We start from the raw sequence: 20,940 nt of genomic DNA, 5'->3' as shown, positions 1-20,940 counted from the left end.
CAGGGCTAGTGGGCTTACATTTCTTAATATCAATGTTTCACTTTTTTTGGTAGATCCATCTGATGTGGGTCTACTAATTCTTTACAAACACAGGTGGATTTTGCCCATAAAATGTAAAGATTGGTGTTGGCACCATTTTTATGATGGTGGTGAATATAAAGTGTGTGCCATTAACCTTATTGTCTTTGTAGACAAAGCCTTAATAAGGTACATCAAATTATTTAAGGATATTACTTGTTGTGTACAGAATATCAAATGCCCTGTATTTCATTTAAATCCAATCTGATACATACTTTGCACATAGTAATGTTTTAAAACAGATGACTTGTGAGATTTAAACCCCAAAACCATAAAGGTTTGCTTAATCACAGTTTACAGCAGAATATTCCTTGAGAGTCGAAACGCATCGTAACTATGGATAAATAAAGTTATTTTTTGTTTCTACATTGCCTAGAAGTTGCTAATTCACCATGAGTGCTCTCTCTAAGGACATTACATAAATATTGATGAGCACACAGCCATTGACGGATGTTATGGTGATATATATATATATATCTCCACGTTCAGAGTCGGGAAGTGTTGACTGAAACTTGATTTTAATTGTTTAGATCAACAGATGTTAACTTATACTTATAAGTTACTTATAACTTATACTTATAATGATGTAAGCTTAGTATTTGCACATTTGAGTTCTGTCACAATTTTTCATTTATTGCTCATTGTCTCTAGTATGCAGTATCCTTAAAATATACAGGATTAAATATAATTAGATATGGCAAGATTATACTGTAATTGTTCCTTGTCTTTTTCACAAATGCTACATGTATTTATGCCAGAAACATATAATGTGATAATTTTAAAATACAAAGGTTAGTTCAAGTTCACACACAAGTCCACTATTGCAGCTTGAGAAAGAAGTTTGCGTTTTCATTCAGATAGAAAAGCTTTCACTAACATAAAAGTAAATCCATTGTACAAGCATACTCACCCACACACAAACATGAACTCACACAAACACACAAACAACCAAAGGAGCATGCAAGTCATATTTATTTACTGTGCTGGAAGTGCTGTCGGTGGTCCTCCTTTTATCCTATTAAAATGATTTGATGACTTCAAATCACATTTATACAACTCTGAAAATTTGATAAATTAAATCCTGTTTTCTAACTATTTTATGAAATATTTAAAACAAATGTATTTACATAATCCCTTATTATAAACCATCAGAATGCATAAGGATGTATGTTAATCTTAAACGAAGTTCTAGGCTTTATATTCATGTATTTATACACCAAGTTTATGATGCTCAGTGATTGACATCTTTGCTTGTGAATAGGTCCTTGGCACAGTTTACTACTTCATCCACCATTGTTTTCAGATAAATAGAATCACCTCAGTCCAAGGTCAAATACCTATTGACAACAAGTCAGCACTGGATTTTATTTATGTAATTTTATTTTACTTAATTACTGTCTCATTAGAACCTGTCTTGATATTTGAAAGCTCCTGAATATATTTAAATAAATACATTTGCATTTTGTGAAATGTGGCAAGGAACTGGCAGGCATTTTTGCTTCTTTATACTGAGCATGCTTTTTAATTACAGTTTATTATGTGTCAAAAGTTAGTGATCCTCTGACTTTCCAGGTATCATACTTGGAAGAGACTGCACATTATCATACTGCATTCTGAGTAACCATATTACAGCCTACTTTTAATTATATATATTTATAAAAGGCAACTATGTATTTAGAAGGGAATATAGTTTGGTAATAAAATCCCCTACTTTTAAAATAGACCCTTGAATATGTATAAATATTTAACGACACACACACATATTCAGAAAAAACTACAAAATAATTATTCACATAACTGAAACATTTAAAAATATGTGATGTATAGTGATGGGCGAACTTGCTCCATTTCGTGAAATGGGCAAAAAATTGATGAGACACATTTTGAATTTGATTGCACAAAACGCGACAATTGACGCCGGTGACAATTTTGGCGCTGTGACAATTGACAACCATTACAGTCAATAGGCATCCGTTTGGCGGCAAAAAAAATTTACACCGTCGACTTTCACTGCAAATTCGCAAATTTATTTGCCAGCGGCGAAATGTGGAAATTTGCTGCAAATTCACGCCTGGCGAATAAATTCACCCATCACTAGTGATGTGATATTTAAGTGTACTAAGCTGCTTAGATTGCAAGTTCTTTGGGGAAAGACCAATTTTCTACTATTTTCTTTATTGCAATCTTTGTCCCCTGTTTTTGCTGTTACCTTTTACAGGTATAGGATCTATTATCTGAAATGCTTGGATCAAGGATCTACCTTAGTTCTGCTAAAAATAATAATCAGTAAACCAAATAGGAATGATTTGCCACCAATATGGATTCATGCAACTTAGTTGTGATCAAGTACAAGATAATGTTTTATTATTACAGAGAACAATCAAATCATTTTTAAAAATAAGAGTTTACATGTAGTAAAATGTATGTACTGTGTTTACAGTAGCATTATATAAATACACACACACACTAGTTTTTTTAGTATTGAGTTTCATGTGTTTGGTTGATGTGATGCACCTTGAAAATTGTAGAATTCTTTAAACTACTGTATGTAAAAGTTAAAATTCTTTAGGGAGTGGGGGTGAATGTCTAGGATCAAGGAACTGTAGATAACTTAAGAAATGTAGCCTTGGAACATGACCATAATGACAGTGGATATCATATCTATGCTCTCATACAAACACTGTCATCACTTTATGGCTCTAGAGAAGCCCTTCAAAGTCCCTGGTAGGAAAGTTCTATATCTCTGCAGGTTGCTGTATGCTAGTGAATATGAAATCAAACTGAACCAGAGTGTAATATTATTAAACATTCTCCTCTTTAATATGTTGTAGCTTTATTATAAATATGCATGTTTTCATCTCAAAATGGGTGGAATATTAAGGAACTGTATAGTATCCCAACAAAAGAGAATTAAGACACTCTCTAAATACAGTGTCTGAATATTTTCAGTGCTATTTTATTTGCACATAAACCAGTACAAAGTCAAGATTTCATAACATTGTCGCAGGCCTTAATAGAAACATTTTTCTGTGTGTTCTAGTGAAAAAGCTGCAGGGTGCAAAACATGTTCTGTGGATAGGTTAAAAACATACATATTTATTAGCATTGACTTGTCCAAAATGTGGTTTGAAATGTTAAAGGTAAAAATAAAAGATTCTGAGTTAGCATAAAAATTAAACCTGTAATACAATCGTTTCTACTGCTTGTTTTTCCATCGGAGACTTTGAAGAAATACTGTACAAACAAGAAGTTCACTACTCTTTATGAATATATTTATAGATTCTTCTGAAAGCAAATGCATATGTTATGCAGATCTGCTCAACTTCTACTCATCCAGAAAGTTGAAAAATAAGATATGTTCTCAACCTGGGAAGACATGTTCGAAACAAACATTTCCTTGAATGCAATACCATTTTAGCTACATGATCAATAAGGTGATTAAAAATAGGAGAGTCTCTGCACACCTGCAATCTGCAATACAGTACATAATGTAATGTCCATCAGTTATGTGGGAGGCCAGTCTAGTCAGCTGTAATCTGAACTGTTGTCAATGATTAAGTCTGAGTGCGGATCTGATGAAACAAAAAGAAAAATGTGGGGAAATATAGAGAGCAATATAGATGGCTCTCACCATCAAGGAAAACTCTCACCCTTTGGAACTTCAGACCACTCAGGCTTCTCACTCAGCCCTGCTGGCTTCCCCTCCTGGGACTAGCCTCTGCCAGTCCCTTCTATCCTCTATGGATTTAGGCTCACCAGCCTCTGCAACACTCTTTCTGGCAGCAAGACCCCTTCTGCCAGGTCCTGTCTCTCCCAGCAGCACCACACTTCCCTTCACTCTAGGAGGTGTCCAGAGAGCCCTCAGCTGTGGTAACACAGACCTTTTACCTTTCCTAGGTAGCTCCTCTCTCAGCTGCCACTTAATTACTTGGCTGAGAGGGAATATTAACACTACCTGTGCTGGGCAATCTTTTGCAACACATATCATGCAGCTTAAATGCAGTCTTTTCAATGCATTTTCCTCCAAGACAGTGGTGTTTCCCAAATAGCCTGTCACAATAAATAGAGAGAGAGACTAGAGAATACAGCTCTATATACAAAAAGACTATAGTTCATTGCAGACACGAAAAGGACATTTTTTAGATAAATCTGAACATATAACCAAACACTGCAAGTATGCAGGAATCAAAAGAAATTAAATGTTACTTTTTAACCATAGTCATAGTGAGGCTAATAACACAAGAGCAATTATCCATATTAAACAGTAAATGTGAAAGTGCACTTTCGCAACAAAGATTTCACTATGGACTCACTAGCACAGGAGTGCAAGATCTACTTTTTGTGATGTTGTCTCATTATGATCTGCATACATAAAATCATTGTTAGCATTCTCTTCCATGGAAAATATTACTTATTATAACAGACAATTTCTTATGTAACTGTAACGCTAATTTGGTTACTGTCCCTTTGAATAATAGCTTCTTTGGCAATTCAGGGGCCTGAGTCCCTTTTGCAAGTCGAAAAGTACTGGGAACTAGGAATCACAGCGCAGTGCCTCCACCTAGGGAGCACTGAGGAACTTACCTCAGAGGAATCCCCTAGGAAATAATAAACACACACTCTTTGCAGATAACAATATTTAACTTTATATAAACTGTAAAGTAGTAACTAATACAAATGTCACGCCTGTTTGGGAATATAAGGGACACTACCTAAATCCCTATTAGGTTTTTACTATCTGTTCAAACACAGTTCATATAATATCACAGTCCCACTTGTCTGGAAGGGTTAAAAAGCAGACAGTTCAAAATGCAATGTCCCTTTCCCCAGAGCTCTTATTCCCCCGGTAGCGCTACCTTTCCCCAGAGTACCTTTTCCCTTGGAAAATAGCAGCTTCCCACGTAGCAGGCAAAATTACACAAGGCCTGTCTTCCTGTGGCAAATCCTCTTTTCAAGGGATTTACTTAGCGATTTCTCTCAGAGGCAGATCACATTGGAATCACAAATAACTCTTCTCCAGAATCACTCTCACCAATGGCACTTTCCTCCTCTGAAGCTTTAGCAGCGTGGCAGGGTCAGACAGCCTCTTTTTGCACTCCTGCAGACCTCACAGATCCAGCAGCTCTTGCAGGACTTTTCTCCCTTTTGATCCTTTCTCCACAGCACGTGTTAGACTCAATCACACGGCCTACACACACAGATCCAGCAGGGCCTACACACACAGCTTCACAGTCTGGCACACCCTCTCCTCCCAGGATGCACTGCTGTCTCCAGCCAATCAGGTCGCTCTCCAGCCTGTTACTGGGCTGAATGATGTCACAGACAGAAAAGCAGGGGAAGGATTTCTCTTCTCCCCTACATAACCTTAACATAAATATCTGAATAAAAAGCATGAAACAGGAGGATGATTTAGACAAGCTGTTTGTCGAGCGTGTCTACTGATCACCAGCTAAAAGTCTACTGGTAGATCCAGATCTACCTGCACTAGCACATACCCAAGGCAAACATTTCCTCATGGTTAGTCATGTTTGCCTCAATGGCCAATGTTCTGATAGTTTGAGTCTGTTTGAATCAAAAGCGTGTAGACCATCATCATATTTGATTTTGCAATGGGCTGAACAACTCTTAGCCACTATTCAGAAGTCTAAATAAACCAGGTTATTTGCATAATGCAACCTGTATATCAGAAGACCCAAACTTCACATTAATGTCAAAACACACATAAAGAAGATCCCAGCAGTTGACCTTCACTGCTAACATTCCATCATTCTTGTGTTATTTACCCACAACTGATAAACTATTTTCTTGTATCTAGGAATGCTAGGAAAGTCATTTACTTTTAAATAAAAAGTGAAACATAATTTGCACTGGTTGACATGTTCAGGCTTACATATTAACTTCAATGACAAATTGCAATGAGGTCTTAGGGCAAACTTTAAGAAATAACCCCCCCACCACACACACACACACACACACACACGCTATTGATGTATATACTATGGGCATCTACTTGTGTCTATGGGAGCAGGTTGAAATGGGTCAGGTCAGGAAATTTGAGACTTGCTCATTTCTACTTGCCAATGTTTTGATTTAAACAAGAGAACTTGATTTTCATCTATTACAGGTTGCCAGCATGTCCTATACATTGCAAAAGAACTTAGGGTGAGGCCATCAGCACACATGCCATGCAATGTAATGTGAAATAAGAAAATATATGATTAAATTTTATTGAGAGGAGGGATGCGCTACTATATACAGTAACATAGAGCTCATTACATAAAGTTTCTGGTATGCCGGTAATAGGAAGTGGGAAAAAATAGGGGCAATTATGCATGTGCATTAGTCTGCATACTCTTTACTATATTTCCCTTAGGTCTGATTATACTTCTTTTCTACATTATTATGTACTTGGATAGAATGACATTTTACTAAATCAAAAGGGATCCTTTTGTTTCTGATCATAACAAGGTTTTAATATTTCCCATTTAATATACTCCATAAATTGTATGTGGACTTTGTACTTTGTATATATATACTTTGCACAAAATATTAGTTAAAATAAATAAAAGGAAGAGACTTATGTGATGTAAATAGTGACATGCCACATTGGAATCAAGATATATTTGTTCTTCCTATAAGTACTCACTCATGATTCTTACAGTCACTTCTTGCAAACTTAATAGCATATATTTAAAATTTCCATTTTAGAGATATTAAAACACAAAAAAAAGTTGTATAATTCAGATGTGTTGTGTTTTTTTTTATCCTTTGTGAAATGTATTGTTTATTAGTTAAAGTGAGTTTGTGTAAAATTATGGAGTGTGTGGGTGTACAGCATTTGTGGTTACTTCCTTTACAAAATGCTACCATGCTTTTATTCGTATAAACTGCAAAAACAATAAGAGCTGAAGGAATATGATCATTAAAATGGATTTTAAAACAGCAGTAAACAAAAAAGGATTGTATGGTTAAAAAAGTAATGTATATGATAGATAATGTTTTACAGCTATGCATAATATTTCCTTGGCTGCACAGTCACTTATATTTTATGTATTGTCTGAGAAATAATAAAATATTTATTGTACCTGGAGGCTGTATTAGAAATCACTTTGTTTTGTTTCTAGCAAGTTCCCGATTAGGAACTTCAGCTATATGCAGGTAGTGTAATCACTAATAAAATTTTATTATGTATCTGGTTTCAAATCTTCAATATCCAACCACAGACAAAGATTTTGTGAATTTAAAATAATAATAAAGAAAAAATGATAAAGAAAAGTATAGAGAGCAGGGAACAAAAAAAGACTGACTTCATTAAAGTCACATAATAAATAGATATCAATAAATTCCCACACAATTTACAGGCTCAGGCTGTGCAACTAGAAGCCTGATATCATAGTAGCATTAAAGATCACTGCATGTGCTCAAATGCACATAACTTTCATCCATCAGCATTAATTTGTTCTTGCTTCTGTGGTCATTAGTAAAAGACATTCATCTCTGTCATTCTTAACAGCCTCTGGACTTCGAGAGAAAAAAATTCTATATTCTGAAAGTAGAAGCAGCCAATGTCCATATTGATCCCCGTTTCATCAGCGGGGTACCATTCAAGGATACAGCAACGGTAAAAATTACAGTGGAAGATGCTGATGAGCCACCTGTGTTTTCATCACCAACTTACCTTCTGGAAGTACATGAGAATGCTATTATTAATGGAGTAATTGGTCAGGTGTCTGCTCGTGATCCTGATGCATCCTCTAGTCCAATAAGGTATAACACGTTAAGATTTAATGCATTCTATTTCAAAATAAAGTGAGAAATTTATGTTTATTTAAATATGTATAGCAGAGGAAGGAATAAAAACATTTTGAAGCTATTTATAGTGAAGGTGAGTAATATAAGTAGTACAGGTATAGGATCTGCAGGGGGCCTTTCTGTAATTTGGATCACCATCCCTTAAATTTGCTAAATAAATTTTAAACAAACAATAAAAAAAGCATTGTTTTGCCACCAGTATGGATTCATGCAGCTAAGTAAGGATCAAGAGCAAGGTACTAATGTACTGCTTTATTATTACATGAACATTTTGTAAAAATTACATTTAACATTTTTAATTATTTGCTTAAAATGAGATGGCCTACTGTTGATTAAGAGCCTTTTGGATAATGGGTTTTTCCAGATAAGGGATTCCAAAAATGTAATTGCATGGGTATGCAACAAATTAAGTCAGTTTTCTGTCTTGTGATTTATAAGACAATAGAAATAATGGTACTCTAACACTGTATAAAGAATGCATTCAATGACACTTACATACATACATACATACAATTAGCTAACAGAATCACACAAATCAATCTACACATACCATACAGCCTTTGTTATATTATATCACAACTAGTAATAGTGGTATATTGTGGCTAAATAAAAATATCAAACAAAGTTCAAGAGAACCACTTACAGTAACTTGAGAGAACTACTATCTAGTAGAATTAAGTAGGGATGCGTGAATCGGACCCATTTGCTACTCCAAAAATATGTAAAATTTTGAACAATTCACCAAATGCATTGAAGTCAATGGGGTGTTTGTGACATGATATTTTTTTCAAACCGTTTCACAATTTGTAAGTATACATTGGAGTCTATGGGAATTTTCCGCGGCAAACTATTTTGCTCATCCATAGTCTAAAGCAATTGGACTTTTCTGAATCATTCTTAAAAAGTCGGATGAATGGTGAAAACTCAAAAAGGTCCAGTTTAGACTTAATTCTGCTAGTTATTGCATATTATGACACGGATGAATAAAAATCTTCACAGACAACCCATTATTTACCTTTAAAGTTTATTATATTACATTAAAAGAAATGTTATTGCATGTTTAATAAAGTCAATTCATCAATCTATCATATATACCTTTTTTTCTGCTGCCATTTTGTTTTCTGTTCATTAAGTTGTCAATTTAAGTGAAAATCCAAAGCACAACAAACAATAATTTGATTGCCAATTATATGTTTTAAACAGATGAGAAATATGTATCCTTGATTAGTTTATTAAAAAGAAGGCCAAGATTCTTTTAAAAGCATATGCTATATGCTAATTTATAGCTAAAAGTGGGAAAAAAATAACATATGTTCAGTTTGTTTTATCTGAAGTTTCACTGCAGGATATTTGAACCCTTATAAGAGTAAATTAGCAAGATGTTTAAAAAGAACAAATAAATGGCTTTATAGCATTAAAATATGCAACTTTATGAAAACTGGATATAATTATTTTTTCTACATGTTGAAACAGTTTGGTCCAGCCGGGAAAAAAAGGATTTACAGTTCATTACTGCCCCTAAACTCTAAAATACAAATTTCTGGATTCTTGTATAGAGTCTCACTTGCACACCTCAAACTCAGGCAACCACTGTGGTGCATCTGTTCCCTGGACACCTAGCTAGGAGTCACTATATGTTGAAGTTTTAGCAGAAATAGCAACTACTCTTACTGAGAATTTCAGGCACTACTGTAGCAGATTCAATGTTTTAAGCAGTGTCGGACTGGCCCACCGGGATACCAGGAAAACTCCCGGTGGGCCCTGATGTCAGGGGGCCCTTGTGCTGCTAAAGATTTGGCCTATTTCATGGACATTTCCTATTTCTTTTAGAGCAAAGAGGTTAACTAAAAGGAATAATAGATTATTGTATGTAAAGAATAGAGACTAGGAAAATAGAAGTTGAAGAGGCTCGTGGTCTATGGTTCTTTGGTGGGCCCGTGGTCCAAGGTTTTTGGGTGGGCCCCTGGTGTCCCAGTCCGACACTGGTTTTAAGTGTACAAACCCTCCCTTTGTCACAAAATAAAGCTTCCTCTTATTAATACATGATTTTTGATGTAATAGATTCCTTAATATGAAATTTACTACCTTTTAATACCTAGAGATAAGCAAAATGATTTGACTAGTTTGCAGCTTTAAAAAGGTTCTAGTTTGTAGGAATAGGTATCTCAATAAACGTTTTGCAACTGAAAATTAGGGATGAGCGAATTCTCTCTTCAGGCATGGATTTGCAATGAATTTCTATATTTCACCATCTGCAAATGTTTTCACAAAACTGCTGCAAAAATTCACAAAAAGACAAAGAGTCACTGAGAAAAAAATGTCACAGAAGCAAAAAAAAAGTAGCCATAAGAAAAGAACGCCAATTGACTTTAATGCATTTGTCATTAGTCGCTGAGACAAAACAGTCACCAAGAGAAAAAAGTTGTTTAGACAAAAAAGTCTACAAGAAAAATGGCTATTGACTTTAATGAATTTGGAGCGAGAAAAAATTGGCACATGCATAAAAATTTGTTGTGCGTAAAAATAATGTTTACGCCCATTGTCTTAAATGTGTTTCGCCATTTTGAAATATTTTTCGCAGTTTCTGTGAAGCAAAATGGGACCAATTCGCTCATCACAACTGACAATCATAACGGTGGGTTCCATCGCTTTCCAACTGCTTACCATTATATATTAATGGGAAGGGTTAGCCTGGGTCAGATTGTTTTTATGGGAATACTGTAGGTTGAAACAACTGATGGGAAGCAAGGGAAAGAGATAAATAAAACTGCCTAAAGGGTTAAACTGTCTGCTCTACTTTTACATCATTTCACCAGAAAACTTTTTAGTGGCGCTATTCTGATTCCTAATACATATTTATTAATTGCACATTGTTTATATGATACTATATCATTTTGTGACTGAAAAATATTTATATATATATCTCCCAAACTGGAAGTTTTGGTCACTGTATAGTGGTTTGTTCATCGCTAATGGGCTGTATGAGGACATGCATATATAAAATGTTCATTAAAGTTACCTATCTAATCCTGGTCACTTTCAATATCATTATGAAAAATCAAAACAAGGGCTAAATTACATCATGTGCATATATAAGGATTGGCTGAACCATCCAGATAATGACACCCGTTCCTCTCTTTTACACTTATGTGGTTAAAAATAACTCTTTATTGCAAAAGCTCTTCCTTGTTACTATTATAATTGATTGTATATTGATTCATATTCACTGATTCTTTTAGTTAAGGACGGCAAAAAAAAAAAAAAAAAAATCCAGGTTTTCATATTAAAGCCAGCGTCCAACAGTTTTTGCATTCAATACTGAAAAAGGGAAATGTTCTTTAGAAGCCATTATATACTTTTTCCCCACAGGTTGTAGTCGTAGAGTAGAGTTTATTTATTTTTATTTCAAAGCTCTCCTGCATTGCAGGGTTTTACTCAAACCTAACTGCACTATATATCTTTAACTCGCAGACATTTCTGTAAGAGATTTAGATTCCCTTAGCTGGACTGGTAAACAAATGAGCCATGTCTTAATAATACTAGTGTTTTACTTTATTATCAGTAGCTACAATACATTATATAAAAAAAATACAACCCAGTGACACATGCTTAATTTATCTGAATTCAACCAAAGGGTTCATTGCTGTGAATGATATACTCCCTATAAAAGCGAAGGAGCAGATATAGCAACAGTTAAATTTGCAATTTCAGATTGTTGAAAATGAGAGATTGGATAATTCTGTCTTCCTATATTTTAATGTAAACCCCATTACAATTTAAGAAAATATAATCTGAATCTATAAACAAAACATTAAAATGCAATGTTAGATTATTGTAAACCTTGCCAGTAGGGGCTTATTTAATAAAAAGGGACTAAATGTCATCAGTATCCTGAAGTTAAATCCTTGCTTTTCATTTTTAATGTGCATTCGCTTGCTCAAAAGAATTTCTGACTAGTGTCCATGGGTAACTGCATTAATGGAATTAACATATGTGGTAGTAAATGCTACTCATCATTGTACTATGGTGAATACAGTATTAAACATGTGTTGGTATAACTGGTTGTTAATATATTCATAATGTCTTAAACAAATAGGAACATACAGTATAGAATGCACATTTCAATTTCTGTCCTTAAAGTCACAAAATCTAAAAGTGGGATTTTGCATGTATTTTTAGGTTTTCAATTGATAGACACACCGACCTTGATCATCAATTCAATATTAACGCAGATGATGGAAAAATAAAGTTGGCAACTGAACTTGATAGAGAAACGAATATGTGGCACAATATCACAGTTGTAGCAACGGAAGCAAGTAAGTGTACTAAAGAATATTCAGTTACTTCCTACAGAATATTCAGTTACTTCTTACAGATATCATGTATATATTTTATATTGATTTCCTTTTTTAACATTTATAGTGAAAACAGAATAAAATGAAAGAGAAAATGGAATATATCATTATATTTTATTAAAGTTAAAGAATATATTACTCGACAATATGCAAATTATTTAAACCAGTTCCCTTTCCACTGATAGCAAAGCGATGCAAAAACAACTGCAATTCGATAGTTAGCAATGAGCCCCTTAGTATGAAGCAGACCGTGATATTCTGAGACAGTTTTCAATTATTCTTTACTTTTTATGGTCATTTTAATTATTTAGCTTTTTGTTGAGATGCTCTTCAGTTTCTGGTAGTTAGGGACCAATGCAACCTAGCAACCAGGCACTGGATTGAGTGAGAGATTGGAAGATGAAAAGTAATGGGCCTGAAAAGAAAGATAGGTAATAAATAGTTTTAATAACACTAACATTGTATCTCAGTGCTACTCCAGCAGAATTCTGCACTGGAATCCATTTCTCAAAAGAGCAAACAGATTTTTTTATATTCAATTTTGAAATCTGACATGGGGCTAGACATTTTGTCAATTTCCCAGCTGCCCCTGGTCATGTGACTTGTGCCTGCACTTTAGGAGAGAAATGCTTTCTGGCAGGCTGCTGTTTTTCCTTCTCAATTTAACTGAAGGAGTCTCAGTGGGACATAGGTTTTTACTATTGAGTGTTGTTCTTAGATCTACCAGGCAGCTGTTATCTTGTGTTAGGAAACTGTTATCTGGTTACGTTCCCATTGTTCTTTTGTTTGGCTGCTGGGTGGGGAAAGGGAGGGGCTGATATCACTCCAACTTGCAGTACAGCAGTAAAGAGTGATTGAAGTTTATCAGAGCACAAGTCACATGACCTGGGGCAGCTGGGAAATTGATATGTGATATTGATATAATGAATATGTCTAGCCCCATGTCAGATTTCAAAATTGAATATAAAACAATCTGTTTGCTCTTTTGAGAAATGGATTTCAGTGCAGAATTCTACTGGAACAGCTCTATTAACTGATGCATTTTGAAAAAAAAAAATTGTTTTCCAATGACAGTATCCCTTTAATAAATCTGCCCCTAAATATAGTTTCCTACACTAGCAAATACTGTACTGAAACTGGTCCCTCTAATTATCATTCCGAGTACAGGTATGGGATCCATTATCAGGAAACAGTTCAGAATTACTACCCTGTTTAGCTTCCAAATGTAATACCATATGCTACATATCTCACCTACTTATTTATGATCCTCCTCACTCCCACACCTTGGGGCAGATTTATCAAGGGTCGAATTTCGAAGTTAAAAAACAAATTAGATTGTCAAACTTTTGTTTTTTTTTTGGCCGTTTTCAGTCTAAGTAAAATTGTTCGATCTATCATAGCAATTGTTCAAATCAATTTGAACAATTTAATTGATCGATCGAACGATTTTCAAAAAAAAAATTTGACTTTTTAAAACAGCTAAATTTTGGCTCTAGGTTCTAGGAAGTCCCCATAGGCTAACACAGCAATTCAGCAGGTTTAAAGTGGCGAAGTGTCAAAGTTTTTTTTTAAAGAGACAGTACTTTGATTTTCGAATGGTCGATTAATGAAGTATTTTCAATTCGAATCGAAGTCTAATTAGGCCTATTCGATGGTCGAAGTACCCAAAAAATACTTTGAAATTCGAAGTTTTTAAATTGGAAAATTCACTTTGACCTTTGATAAATCTGCCCCCTTGTGTCTCATTCCCTTACAGTTTAGATTGTAAGCTCTTTTGCTCAGGGCCAGGGCAAAAAAAAATTGCGGAATGCATTTAAGTAAATGGGCATTTTTTCCCCACCTTTTTACACAAAACGCATTGGTGTCAATGAGGCTCATTTATAAGCTTGATGCATAATTATTTGCACAGTTACTATTTTTGCCCTGCACGTGTTTATATTTATAAAGGAATCAGAGTATTTAATATGCAAAAATAATTGCAATTTTTTATTAGTGCAACGATTATTCTTAAGAACTTTGTAAATATGGTATATTTGCCAAGTGCCAACTTTTGCCAGAAAAATATTCACTAAATAGTTTTGGCAAATATTTTTGCAAAATTACTCTATATACTCAAAAAACCACCACACACAGTGGCTATGATCACAAAACACCCATCTCAATTATGAGCCAGCTGCAAATATTTGTGCACAATGTGCACAAATAATAACAGAATTAGGAAAGACCGGCACACCAATGCAGCATTTAAACATTTAGGAGCAAAACATCCACATGCAAATAAAAATGCACTAAGTTTAGAAATGATCCCCAATGGGTGTTTTCTGAGATGTCTTTACTCAGTAATGCATTGAAGTCAGGGGAAGGTTTTTCTTGTGCCAAAAATGCATTGGAGTTAAGGGCAATTATTGCATAGTAACATTTTGTGAGGGTTTCACAAAAAAAAGTGTCTATAGTAAAATGCTAAATTTCCACTGTGAATTCATGCCTGGTAAAAAATATGTGCAGGTCGAGAATCAGCCCCATCTAGCATTAGCCTAAAGTGATACATTCAGCATGCTGTAGACGTGGAGAGGGGGTGGGTTCTTGTATTGTATGTGTTTATAGATATATATATGTGCCCCCCCTCATGAAAGTTCACACCTGTTATCCCCCTGCATTGTTAAATTCTGCAACACCTCTATTGTTCACAGTTTAGACCCAGACAGAAAGTGCCCACATTGCTCACCTGTTCACACCTCCGACAAACTGCTAGAGGTGCATCAGCATTGTTTCACTGTATGTAGCACAGTATGAACTATCCATCTTAGAGTTTCTCTGTCTCCTGCTATATTCTGCCTCCTTGTGTGTGCCATACTTTGCCTGCCCTACTATGTCTGTGGGACATGAGCCTGGCAAGGTATGTTCTGGGGGTTTGTTAGCATTTGGAAATTTTTGTTAGGGGCACCTAAGGTGCTTAATCATGTGCTGGAGGGTGCTGTGTCATCCACAGGGGAGGAGGCGCATGGATGTATAATTTATGGTATATTTAAGGGTATGACTTACATTTTCACATATGAGTGATATCCCTGCAGTGAGCACCAACCATTTGGTTTTTTTGTTGTGTTACCACCATTTATGTGGACATGAACTTAAAAGTGAGGTTAAAATAGGTGTAGTTTAAAAGGGGAGTGGTCAACACTGGCTTCCATTATTTGCCCTCCACTAAGTAGGCCAGAAAAATTCTGGCCCTCGGTTCCACAGAAGTTGAACAGCACTGATTAGAGCATTAGATGGGCAATAAACAAGGGAAGGAGTTGGGTCCACTACTAGTGATGAGTGAACTTTTTTGCAGATAAAATTGTCGCAGAGATAAAAAAAATGACCCATTTACTTTAATGCATTTGGAGTGAGTAAAAATTGTCGCCTGTGTAAAAAATTGTCATGAGTAAAAAAAATATGCCTCGCAAATATTTGCAGATTCGCTCATCATTATACACTACTTCAAAAGGCCTGCAAATGCCTCGAGGATACAACAACAACCTCATAAAGGTAAAACTGGTGAAGGGTGCAATTCATTCTTTATTAAATATGCCCCAGAGAATCTTTGTAATTTACAATAGAGGCATATAACAGAATACTGTAGACCCTAACCTTTTCTTTATATAATAAAACAATACTACAAATCCACTGCAGAACTACATGGAATTTTTACACTGCATAATAATCTACAAGTAGTGCTCCCCAATGTGAAAATTAAAAGCTCATAAAATAACAATTAGATGTTCATTTTCACAAAGACTAATTTTCTGTATTAAAGTATTATGAGGTGTAATATCAATGTAGTTCCACAGACTGCTGCTAATTTTAATTATATTTAAAGTGAACCTGTACCGCTGAGCTCAATACAACACAAAAGAAATCAAAAACATGAACTGTGCAATTTTTCCTTACCATTATTTAAGCAGAGTTTATTTAAAAAAATATATATGTATATGAATTTTAAGTATTTAAACACTGCAAAAAAAAAAAAAGGGAAGCAAATAAATACAAAATTATAAATGAAGATTAAACAAGCCTTGCATTTAAACAGCAGCTGAAACAATAATGTATCATGTATGGTAGTGATAGTGATATATGGTATTGCCATAACTCTCTTTTGTGAGGCATTGGTTCAAAATTATATATTCATATATTACAGGTTTATCCAGAAAAAGCCCCAAATTACGGAAAGGCCATCTCCCATAGACTTCATTATAATGAAATAATCCACATTTTTCAAAGATTTCACTTTTCTAACACAGGGGCAAATTCACTAAACTGTGGAGTTGCAATCGCCAGGGCGCCATTAATTCACTAAACTCCGAAGTTGCGCTCAGGGAGGCGAAAGGTAGCTAAGTTGTGCAAGCGTTAATTCGTCAAGCAAAGTTACGTTTGCGATGCCTAATTTGCATACAGCGCCAAGTTCAAAGGGGGGTTAGTGGAAGCACTCTTAAGGCTAAAACAAAATATTTTGAAGTATAATGGAAGTGCTACTTACAATGTAAGTGCTACTTAAGTTTATTGGGACTTAGAAAAAATTTCAACTTTTTTTGAAGCAATCCCTATCTACTTTATTGCATCTCGCCTGGTCTGAGGTGGCGAAGACATGTCTGGCGCAAGAGGGAACGTTGAGTAAAATGTGCAAGTTAGTGAATTAGCGTAGTTATGTCCCTTCGCCATAGCGCAACTTCGCCTGGCGTAAGGGTGCTAAGTAGCGCTAGAGTAGGTCCACTTCGCTAGCGAATTTACCCAAGCGCCCTTTAGTAAATCAGCGAAATAACAAAATGACGTCACACTGGCAAATTTGCGATAGCATTAGCCGCTTCACGCTTTAGTGAATTTGCCCCACAGTACCTTGAACTTGATCCAAACAAAAATATAATTAATCCTTACTGGAGGCAAAATTAGCCTATTGGGGTTATTTAATGTTTACATGATTTTCTAGTACATTTAAGGTATGAGGATTATCCAGAAAACCCCAGGTCCCAAGTATTCTGGAAAAACAGGTCCCATACTGATGGTATTTTTAGTAGTACCATTTTGACCTCGTGTAAGACAAAACTCAGTAAAGGAAAACCTTTAGTAATAGTCAGGCAATTTATTCATACATAATACAACATAAGAGATTTCTGGTTCCAACTGTCCACAGCCTCGTTAACATCTGTTGGCTAAACATAGCCATTGTGGTACAGACAGCTATTGAGCAACACTTCTGCAAAAGGGCATAAGAGACATGCTGACACTATGCTGACACTCTCGAATTTAAGTAACAGAGTGGTGATCATTTATTTGTATGGCCTAGTATAAGTTATATGAGTGACCATTGTCCACAGTAGACCATTAGCCCTTATAGTCCATCCTGTCTTGGGCCCTATAGCGTTATGGCGTCATAGAGGGCGGGGGTGACAACTATCAACCCTCTGACACTAGCCATTCGTCCGTCTTAGGATTTAGACCGTTCCAGATATATTTTTTCCATAACAATACCTGTACTAAAGTTACTAAAAAGCTAAACCTAATCTTTCAGTACCAGACTGATCTATGTAACTTTCAGGACATATTCAATAATATGATTACATGTAGTAGTAATATTTGACAAAACAGTTTTTTTTTTTACCCCAAAAATCTAGTAGTAGAAATACTTTATCAAGCAAACTGTGTTCACAGGTTACCTTACTTCTGACTTTGTCTGTTTTTCAATATTTAAAACACAACACTTTAATTAGACTCTAGACTTTATAACAATATTTAATTTGTATAGAATAGAATTCAGCCTACAAAATTCAGTTTATACAATAGTTTTAATGCTTCAAAATATAGAACAGACGACAATTTATTTTGAGTTTCTAATAAGACACCAATTAAAATTCCAATTATCCCGGATAGGGGGAGGGTGCACAGAGCTAAGTACATATTAATTTAGAAAAACCTATTTGTGAACAAAAAATGTTTCTTTATACGATGAATTTGGATTTTCACCCATATGTTACAAGTTAAAGCCTTTTTTATTATCAGGAAAGTATAACTGTATCAAAGTCTATATATTTTCAGTAAGGAAATCAATGCAATCCAATTATATAAAGGGCTATTGAGATCATTATAAGAGCCACTTATAGCAATATGCTGGAGGGACAAATTAGACTCTATTAACATTTAAGCACATGTCATTCACCTACTGTGATTTTTTATTTGGCCAGTGAAGTAAAAGAATTTGACTCAAATTGGCTTCATTAAAGTGAATGTTGAGTCAAAATGAATTAGAATGTATAACTCCCCCCTGCCACCAACACAAAAAAAAGAATAACGGAACCATTTTGTATTTGTGTGAATTTTTGTTTTAAACAAACCCTTATAAGGAAAGCAAATTACACGAAAGATATGACTTTAGAAAAATCCCTACCAAAAGGGTTGGGTGGTATATATACAGTAGTCACAATGTTGCAGTGGCTGGGTATTTTATCATGGCTTGTTTAAATTGGGGATGGACATGTTATATTGTCTATGTTCTCCTCCTTTGGAAAACTATGTGAAACAATCAATAGTGGATGTAGTTTGGTGCTTGCAGATGTAAATATATTTCTGTATAAACTATTAATATAGTATGACTTTACTGCTGAAAATATTTTACCAGTAATTATATCTTTATAATACACAAAAGTCATGAATATCCTGTAAATGATATCCTTATAAACGGATCTTAGTGATGTCATCAGTTATAAACTGAGATTAGTGATGTAATTTTTGTCACATGACTCACTAAAACGTGTGTATTATAATAAATAAAGTACCCCTTTTTGGAAAATATGAGCATATTAGAAGTAACCTCTGAGTTCCATGACCTGTATAAAAGCACTTGTGCTTTTATATGGTTATGGAACTCCTTATGACTTAAAATTTCTTATATTTTACAATGGGATACCTTATTCACTATATAAATGCATTTTTTCAGGCATTTATTTATTCTGTTAGCCAAAACATGTTCAAGTAGCTCTCTATGACCTAAAATTATCAATCTAATGCTAACAAATAACAATAAATAATTAAACAGTTTAATATGATTTTATTGCCAATTGTTTTATTAATATATATATATATTTTAAATTCTCTACACTATTATTACAATGAGATGCTATAATCTTATTTGCAGTGGTATTTTCTAAGCTTTTATATAGGCTATAATATTTACAAAGTAAATCTTTTTCATGACTTGATAATCAACCAAAGTATAACAAAACTGATCAGTATAATAAGCTTATTCATGCATAAGTTTAGAAAACAAAAGGAAGATTCAGATTGATTAAAACACAAGCAGCTGTCAGTAGATATTTCTGAATTTTTATACACACACAAATACACATTTTTAAAAAATTGCTGATACACACCTCACCAGGGAGTTTTATCAAGTGAGTAAGGATCGAAACATTAAATCAATATATAATTTTCTCATTGTTGAAATTCCTGGTGTGCATCAGCAATTTTTTAGAGTGGGAGCGGTTACCTTACCCAGGTCACAGTGTTTAACTGACAGTTCAGTCCAGGGGTGTCAGGATTTTGCTAGTCTTTAAAATGGAGTCACCATTTAAATAGTTGCATAGTTAAATCAGGTTCAAAAAAGACCAAAGTCTTTTTTGACAGTCTACCCTCAGTCTTCCATCCCTCTAACCAGTTTAGTTGCAAGTCTCTGCACTCTCTACAGCTCATTTATACCCTCTTAAAGACTGGAGCCCAAAACTGCACTGCATACTCAGATGAGGCCTATCAGGGACCTATAAGGAGGCAAAATTATGTTTTCATCCCTTGACTTTACGCTTTATTTTTATGCAAGACAACACTTTATTTGCTTTTGTAGCCACAGAAGGACAATGCTCAGAATTAGATAACTTGTTATCTATGGAAACCCCTAGATCCTTCTCAGTTAAGGAAACTCTGAACATACTTCCATTTTTGCCAAAGTGTATAACCTTGCATTTATCAACATTGAACCTCATTTTCCAGTTTTTCATTTTAGATAAAATCCCTCTGCAAAGTCTCTTCTGCCAAATTTTTCTATCATTAGCAAAAATAGAAACAGTACTTTCAATACCCACCTCCAGGTAATTTATAGACAAGTTGCAAAGTAAAGGACCAAGTATAGAGCCCTGTGGTACTCCACTAACACTGGTCCAATTAGAAATGTTCCATTTACCACCACTCTTTCTAATCTGTCTTTTAGCCAATTCTCTATCCAGGTACAAATACTATGTTCCAGGCCAACATTCTTTAATTTAACCAGTAACCTTTTGCGTGGCACTGTTTTAAATGCTTTAGCAAAGTCCAAGTCCATTTCTATCCCAGAATCGAGGTCACTGCTCACCTTCTCATAAAAGAAATGATATTAGTCTGGCAAGATCTATTACGCATAAAACCATTTCTGGGACAAACTCACAGTATTATTATTTTCTTTGAAGTCAAGTATCTTATCCCTTAATGCCTCTTCGAAAATTTTTTCCTACCACTGACGTCAGACTAATTAGTCTATAGTTTTGAGCTGAGAAGGAGATACCTTTCTAAATAGCGGCACCACATTAACAACTCGCCAGTCTCTCTGCACCATGCCAGACCTCAATGAATCCTGAAAAAATATGTAAAGAGGTTTGGCAATCACAGAGCTAAGCTCTTTTAGTATCCTGGGATGATT

The 20,940-nt window shown here is 34.8% G+C and overlaps 1 protein-coding gene across 1 annotated transcript in view; it reads left to right on the top strand.

The window, feature by feature from the left end:
• The window catches only part of cdh8.S (cadherin 8 S homeolog), a 265,728-nt gene that overhangs the window by 173,896 nt on the left and 70,892 nt on the right, over positions 1-20,940 (top strand). Inside the window, exons 7-8 of the mRNA XM_018260477.2 lie at positions 7,592-7,845; positions 12,070-12,206. Coding sequence (XP_018115966.2) covers positions 7,592-7,845; positions 12,070-12,206 — 391 coding nt within the window. The remainder of the gene's footprint in view (positions 1-7,591; positions 7,846-12,069; positions 12,207-20,940) is intronic.

The sequence above is a fragment of the Xenopus laevis genome, chromosome 4S (genome assembly GCF_017654675.1).
Source record: "Xenopus laevis strain J_2021 chromosome 4S, Xenopus_laevis_v10.1, whole genome shotgun sequence".
Taxonomy (NCBI): Eukaryota; Metazoa; Chordata; class Amphibia; order Anura; family Pipidae; genus Xenopus; species Xenopus laevis.
The sequence above is the reverse complement of the archived record's forward strand: the minus strand, read 5'-3'. Positions and strand labels throughout refer to the sequence as shown.